Source organism: Hevea brasiliensis, chromosome 9, assembly GCF_030052815.1.
Source record: "Hevea brasiliensis isolate MT/VB/25A 57/8 chromosome 9, ASM3005281v1, whole genome shotgun sequence".
In the NCBI taxonomy this organism is placed as follows: domain Eukaryota; kingdom Viridiplantae; phylum Streptophyta; class Magnoliopsida; order Malpighiales; family Euphorbiaceae; genus Hevea; species Hevea brasiliensis.
In genome coordinates this window covers 27040160-27047928 of record NC_079501.1, presented here as the reverse complement: position 1 = coordinate 27047928, position 7769 = coordinate 27040160, and the positions used below count along the sequence as shown (strand labels likewise).

At 35.3% G+C, this 7769-nt stretch overlaps 1 protein-coding gene across 8 annotated transcripts; it reads right to left on the bottom strand.

Annotated features, from left to right (window-relative positions):
- On the bottom strand, positions 1-5920 carry LOC110672917 (uncharacterized). 8 transcript variants are annotated; one of them, XM_058153589.1, is made up of 6 exons: positions 4966-5920; positions 4753-4878; positions 3720-3818; positions 1705-2961; positions 1125-1585; positions 1-828 (listed from the first exon to the last, which is right to left on the bottom strand). In XM_058153589.1, exons 1-4 carry the CDS (start codon positions 4969-4971, stop codon positions 2701-2703), a joined length of 492 nt encoding a protein of 163 aa, XP_058009572.1. In that variant the 5' UTR covers positions 4972-5920; the 3' UTR covers positions 1-828; positions 1125-1585; positions 1705-2700. The 8 variants fall into 8 exon arrangements, 5 of the variants coding, with proteins under 5 accessions (XP_058009572.1, XP_058009571.1, XP_058009569.1 ...); XM_058153588.1 differs by having other exon boundaries at positions 1-946; positions 5490-5920; XM_058153586.1 differs by having other exon boundaries at positions 5490-5920.
- Between the last annotated feature and the right edge of the window lie 1849 nt (positions 5921-7769).

The following is a 7769-nucleotide window of genomic DNA, read 5'->3' as shown; positions in this document are numbered from 1 at the left end:
TGCACAAAATTCAATTGATAATTTTAAATTATGACAAAATTTTGAATGCCAAATGTACAACAAAGTCAAACAGAACTGATTCTCAGCCAAAACATTAGCAACCTCCAGGAGAGTCAATTTGCTTGTGGAAAATTAGCACAGCCTAGTGAACAGTAATATCCAAGTATCTATTTTACCCCAGTTGCCCAAGTTTCTGACAACAGTTTGGTTGTAATGTACAAGGATTGCACATAAAGGAGTAAAAATCGAATAAAACTCTCACAGGTAGACAGCAAAAGGTTTTCGGTGGTTATGATGTGTTGTTTCTTCAATGATTCCCAAAGATGTGAAATATCTTCCTCACCAATGAGGCAACATTTTGCATTTCTATTTGCATTTCTAAGGAGCTGGTTTTCTACAGTATGTGATTCTGAACTTTCTGACACAGGAGGCAACTGATTTTCTTCAGATTGACTTTCAGAGCTTCCTCCATCTTTGGGTTGATCATCTGGATCCTCTTTCTTTTCCTCTTCACTGTGACTCCCACCGGTGCCATCTTTAGGGATGCTGCGGACCCAGTCTGGTCGAGCTTCAACCCCAACTCGCTGCAGGCATTATGCAGATACCCAATCAATAAAAATGCATATGTTGCCTGGCAGATCTCTCTCTCTCTAATATATATATAAGCAAACGTGGATATTGTATCAACCTGAAATGCTAGTTGACTTCATCTGGGCGAGAAAGAAATGGGAAATTGCCGCCTGTCTTCAAGTAAGCTTTCCTTGCTTCAGGATATCTTTCACTCAATTGGTCTTTGACCTGTTGAGGAATTGCACAATAGTCGTTTGTCTTCAAGGAGGAAGCGGTAAACATGCCATAAGATCAATATAGTTATCAGCAAAAGTTTTCATTTTCCTCTTGCAGCATCAAGCAGTAATCAAATTCAGAGAGGAGTGGAATTGTTGTTCTGTAAAGAAAAATCAGTTATGGATCTGCTTCTTTAAAATGAAAAACACCTTATTTTTACCAATCAGGGCTGAGCTGATACAGCCCTCCACAAACCTTGTTCTTTGGACTCTAATAATGCATGGTTGGTTGAAAGATATCCCAATGCACATGTATAGAACAAGCTTGAAATAACTTACATCCATAATAGTGATATATGAGTCTGAAAGTAGAAGAGATCCAACTGAAGCAGCATCAACATTCAAGGTCAACCTGGAGGCCATGGCTTCTCTTGAAAGTATTTCAACCTGAATTACTAATCACAAATCACAAAATTGAAGGATTGGCCAAAGTTAAATCCCGCTATTTTCATGTAGCAGATGTTTAAATTGGCAACAAAGAGTGCTCCATTTGTTTTGCGGAAAATATTTTCTGTATTTTTTCACATTTAGCATGCCCAAAGAAATGAGTCCATGTAAGAGGAAAACCTTGGCAAATTCGGGGAAAACAACACTGTCGCAAGGCATTGTCCCAAGTCTGTTGTATTTAATGCAAAGACTGCTGGAAGACTCCAAGAAACCATATGCCAACAATCACTTCTATTATTTGAATATGTTGATTATCTTGTGTTCTCCAGTGGTTTAAATAGCAAGGAGAAAGCCTATGAATAAGAATGGAATATCCTTAATTGATAAAATGCCTATAAATAAGAATGACAAATTGGTGAATTGTGATTGGCCTATAAAAATAACATTGGTTTTTTTGTTTTTTTATCCCAACCTAATGATCAAGTTGAAAATCTTATGAAACTTCATTCCTTTGGGCTTTCATAAACATTTAACAAGAATCAGTAATTCTGATCTCCACAACCTACACGTCTGCAGCAGAACAATCTGAGCAGTGATTGTTGAGAATACAGAAATGAAAAAGATCATGATAGATTAAACAACTTTAGAAGCACACATCTTACAGCATGGAATCGAAAAAGATTAGAAAAATATTAAATGCATCAAAGGAGGCTTGCTTAAAGACAGAATAGAGATTACACTTCAGCAAAGCATAAAGAATCATGTTGAAGACCCTACCCGAGAAACAACAAAGTCCACAGAATCTGCAATAAATGGTTCATGAGGACCATCACGAATTCATGTTAAAACATACCTTTTCAGCAAAAATGAAGGGGTCCAGCTAACACTGCATGAAAAATGTGCTATTCAATTTTATTTAAAAGATTATGAATTTACGCCTGGTTACACAGAAAATATCAGGTGGAAATAATGACAAAAATATAACTGATATTAGAACCAAGAAGTAATAGTTAACATCAAATGATATTAAAAAACAATTACCAGACAATTTTACAAGTTTAGGCTGCGCTGTGCACTTTGGTAAACACAGAAAACTTATCAACCCACCCCCTCTTTTCCCCAGCCCCTTTTGCCAGCATATTGTGATCAGTTGCTAGATAGATGTAACTCGGTAAAAAGAGCTGGATTACTATGACTTCATAAATTACCAGGCAGATATATTCATGCATTTGACGTGACACATTCATCCTCAACTCAGCTACACCAAATGTTAAGCCAAACTAATTGAGTGCAGTTATATGATTCCCTTTCCCTCAATCCATCTTCTCCAAAGCGATATTTTTTTTAAGAACTTTAAAATCTTTTATTATTTTAAAACAAAATACTAATATGCACTTGAATCTAACTTCAGCACATAAACATATAAAGACATTTTAAGCTAATAAATCACCAAAATCTTTCATGCATATTATTTCCCACTATATGATGCAATGAAATATTGCATTCTGATATGAAAAATGCCAATGATTCCACCAATGACAAAGTTAATACAACAGTAAAGATGGGCATCATGAATGACCATATACACAGGAGCCCATGGCATTGCAGCTGCAAAACTATGTGTCTCCAAGAATGTATTTGACAGTATCAATGATCTCACTTGTCTTGGACGATGCTGTGCAAAAGCTTGTGCTAAGAAACCCCCAAGAGATGTGCCATAAATATGTATCTGTTAATACACATTTATAAGTCCACCCAAACTATCCGCCAGTTCTCAGTGACTAAAGCTACCAAATAAGGATGAAAATAATATGACACATACAAACATATAATCTAATTTCTTGTGTCACAATACAAATTCTTCTAAATTCTCTGTACCATATCAGCATAGTCTGGTTGACAAAATATTAATACAATAAATCAATGACCCAGCTAGAAACTACCTCAGGTATCATGTGGAGAACTATAGGCAAAACACCACAGGTAATCCCTCACGAGAAATACACAAGGATTCTAACTGATAACTCCTTGACTTTGAATCATATATATAGAGATAGCTAGACTAATGAAACGAAAAGAATTTTACAGCAAATTTCTCTCGCAAGTTAATTATGTGAACATCCTAGATGTATGGTGCTTATATGTCAGTGAATCAACTTCAGAACAATTTCTGAACCCGGTAGCTCTAACAAGGCTTAACCACCTAGGCTAAGCGGCCACTCCATGGATAAAACGTTAAAAGAGAAAAAAAAATATTGGCTTCTGAGCACCTTGGCTTCTTTAAATATCTTGAAGTACCATGAATTAACTCAATGATATACAAGGACAGCTTCTAATCAGAAGTAAGAATTTTATTATTATTATTTTAAAAGTCACATCAAGAAAAGCAAGCATTTGGCACACTACAACACTGTACAAAATTCAATGTGACAAATTAAAATAATTCACCGGGAAAAGTTTTTGATACATGCTAATGAAGGTTCTTACATGATGAACATCAATGACATCCAAGAACTTTTCAAATGCTTGAATCCACTCATGACGATTCCATACACGTGGAATATCAACTGAAATCACCCGATAACCCTTACAATTTGTAAAGAAAAGTTACATTAAACAGCCTTAACAGGATGGCAGCAACTACAAGGAGTGAAATCACAAAACCTGAAAACAATTGACATTTGACAGTTATGATTTATGGTCAATACTTAGAAAACAACATCAGACTGGCCAGTTGGACTGGGCATCAAACCAATAATCAGTTGGTCCAAATTAGTTTTGGATTCATAATTTTTCTTTTTATCTGTACTTTTTACCTTGAAAACCTATTTATTTATTTTTAAACAATTAATTATATTTGAACAGTTTTTGACGGAGTTAAACTGGTTCAACTAGCTAGCTTTTGTTTCACTGACGGGTTGAGATTCAAAATGTTGGTTATGATAACAGGTCAACCATGTGCTTCCAACTAGAAAATAAAATAAAATAAAGCAGCCCAAATGATCACCATCAGCCACAATATGTGGATATAACAGCTAAAGAATAATAATTCTGGGGCTTATTATTAAAGAAAACATAATTAATACTGCTGTTGAAATAAATAACAAATGTTAGTGGCTTCAAAATTATAAACTTTCCATATACAACAGTACTACAATTGTTAGCCAGAATAAATCCTTCCACATGGAAAAGATTTAACAATTTTAGATGGTTCACTTATATTTCCTTTTAGAAACAGTGATCCTGAAATTAAATATGATTCTCATCCAAAATTAAGTCTAGCATCAAATAACCATGCTTCAGGACATGACATAAGTCCCAAGTCCCAAGTGAGGTACTAGCAGTCAGAGCAAAAACTACAGAAGAAAGATATAGTCCTATGGATATCTGTAGTGCAATATGACCATCTGAATTGAATCCTCAACAACTTTTCTAGGGGAAAAAAAATTAAGAGAAGAAAAGGGAAACATCAAACTTGTCCATCCAGTTTTATAGATGACTGCAACATCCAACAAATTACCTTCATTGACAATGACATAATCTGTTTATAGTAAACATCTGCCGTCCCTGCTACTCCAGGAAAGCAAATTAGTGGCGGAACCACTTTAGGACCAAAATCATAGTATCGCCATTGCTTAGTGCCCATCTATAAGAAAAATAAAACAGGAAGTGGAAAATGCAAAATACAAGTTGAGATGCTGGACATAAAAAATCATTAAGAAAAAAAATGTACCTTCATTGGCAACCAAACAATTGACGAAGAACAAAGAGTCTAAGGTTGCAAACAAGGGCAGTAGTGTAGTGAAATGGTGAAGCTATGAATGGAAATTCAATATCAATACTGAACAGATGCAACACTTAACTGAGTGAAATACAAAATCAAATTCAAGCTCATAAGAATACATGCTAAAAAAAATAAACCAATTACAGTTTAAGCATCTGACATTAAATATTGAATCTTTCAGATTGGAAAAACATATACATAATTGAGTGTATCATCCACTTAATCCGGAACCTTATAACTAGAATAAAAGCAAAACCAATAACCAGAGTAAATTAACAAGTAAAAGCCATAATCCAGCTAGAATAGAACACGCCCAGATCAATAAATGTCGAAATTGAGGAAAACCCAATGCCGAAAATTGGCAAAGGAAACTATAACTAAAAGTCTAAAACCCAGCAACAAAACGAAGTAAGAAATAAAAGCCATGAGAAAAAAAAAAAAAAAGAGAAGAGAGTGGATTGAAAAACATTTACAGGGATCTTGTGGAAAGGAACTTGAGACTTGAAGTAAACAAAATCACCGGGCGCCGAGAAGACGCCGCCTTTCATTGCTAATAATTCCGGCTTCAACATAAAATCTCATATCAGGGAATAAAGGTTTATGGGATTTGATAGAAGAAATGAAATGAATCACCGTTGAATTGATTCATTAAGAAAAAAACTAATAAAATGGATTTATCTACATTAATTCTTAAGTCATGTTTTTGGGTATCAATTTGGGTCACCATTATGGATTCATCGTGTTAGTATTGGTTGCTGTTAACGTGGAATATTCTATATGGAACGACAATCAACTGGACGATTGAACCACGTGGCTGTGTCTTAACATTCAATTGACGGTAACGTTTTCAACTGCTCGTCAGCGTTCTAGGGCGTAGGGTTATTTGCTGCAGTACAGGTTATAAGATTTGAATCTCGAAAATATTTTTCTTTTTCTTTTTCTTATGAAGGAAAAAGAAAAATATTTTCAAGCCCCACAAATTTTTAGGTTTTTTACTATTATGTCCTCTGTAGAAAGTTTTGTTTGATTGAACCCTGTGCCTGAACTTCAAATGTCGGTCACCTCTAAAAGGTTTCTCAAAGAGAGAGAGAACTGCTAATAGGACACATCACCCACATGCCTTAACAATTCGTACATGCCTCTTGTAAAGTTTTCCTACAATAAATAGTTTTCATATTAGCTTTAAAACGGCACCTTAATAGTGTATGAAGCACTAGAGAACCGATAAAATCATGTAATCATCATGTTCATTACTAGCAGCAGGAATAGTTACATAGTTGCAAGGCGTTAATTGATTTAATGCTATAATATATAACCTTCGGAGAAGAGTTTTAAGAGTGTGATGGCTGAAGATCAAGTAGGCGCTTGCTGGACTGTCAGATTGTTTCTTCACACAATATATTTGGATTGGAGAGAATCTCAGTCAGCTTTGGTTGCACCTGTGTTGTGAATTCTTTGCTAATATCGGAGACTTAACATTTATTTGTGCTGGGAGTCATTGATTGAGTTCTCTTAGTATGTGCCCTGTGTATCACTGTTTTACTGCAATGAAGTCCTCTTTTCTTGTTTGACAACCCACACATCCCCCCCACCCCCCCCACCCCCCCTCAAACCAAAAAAAAAAAAAAGTTAGTTGGGATAGTCTATCTATGAATTTTAACTACCGTTTTCCAGAAGTTTACACTAACGTTGGCAAGGTGATTGATACCCATTATTTTGTATGTTTTGCTTATGAATTCAAATGTGAAGTTGCAGTCCAGTAGTGCTAATTAAACTTTTTCAGACACAACCTTTCCTTCTTCCCAGTCTCTGCTTATTTTTCTAAAATTTGTTGTGTTTTGTTCCATGCAGTTCAGAGTTTGGAAATGTGTCATCTTCAAATACAAAATTTTTTTCTTTTGCCATCAGAAGCAATTGCATTATCTTCAAACTACTGACTGACAAATCACTGCTATGAATTATATGTTAGAAGAAAGAATACAAGTAATAAAGAAAAGGATTGTGTATTTGTCTGTATATTTTTCTGTATATTTTTCTCATTACAGAGATATTACATCTATTTATACATGAAAATATGAACTAATTTGAACAAGAATAATAATTGCTATAATTATGCTACACAAATCTCCTATAATCATGCTAATTGCTGTAATTATGCTACACAAATCTCCTATAATCATGCTAATTGCTGTAATTATGCTAACACCCCCCCTCAAACTCAAGGTGGTAGCACAGGTGCCAACTTGAGTTTGCTTAAGAGATCCTGAAAGCGAGCGGGAGGATGCGTTTTGGTGAATATATCAGCGGTTTGGCTGATAGAGGAGACAGGAATCAAACATATGGTGCCATGAGCAACATGATGACGTACAAAATGACAATCAATTTCGATGTGTTTGGTACGCTCATGAAATACATCATTATGAGAAATCTGTATGGCACTTCTATTATCGCAATGAAGCATTGTGGCAAAAGAATGAGTGACACCCAAATCAGTTAATAACCACCGTAACCAAAGTAATTCAGATGTAGCATCAGCAAGAGCACGATATTCAGATTCTGTGCTAGAACGTGCAACAACAGTTTGCTTTTTGCTACGCCAAGAGATAAGAGAATTATCCAAGAAGAAACAATAACCAGTTGTAGAGCGACGATCTGTCAGATCACCAGCCCAATCAGCATCAGAGTAGCCAGATAATACTAGAGAGGAGGTAGCGAAAAAGTGCAAACCATGAAAAAGAGTGCCTTTGATATAA

Excerpts from the sequence above, each read along its gene's own strand:
- LOC110672917 (XM_058153588.1), bottom strand. The coding sequence starts at position 5,588 with ATGTTGAAGCCGGAATTATTAGCAATGAAAGGCGGCGTCTTCTCGGCG. Across the intron at positions 4,879-5,489 it reads TTCCTTTCCACAAGATCCCT|ATGGGCACTAAGCAATGGCG; the intron begins GTAAATGTTTTT and ends TTTTTCTTATAG. Across the intron at positions 3,819-4,752 it reads TTATGTCATTGTCAATGAAG|GGTTATCGGGTGATTTCAGT; the intron begins GTAATTTGTTGG and ends ACAAATTGTAAG.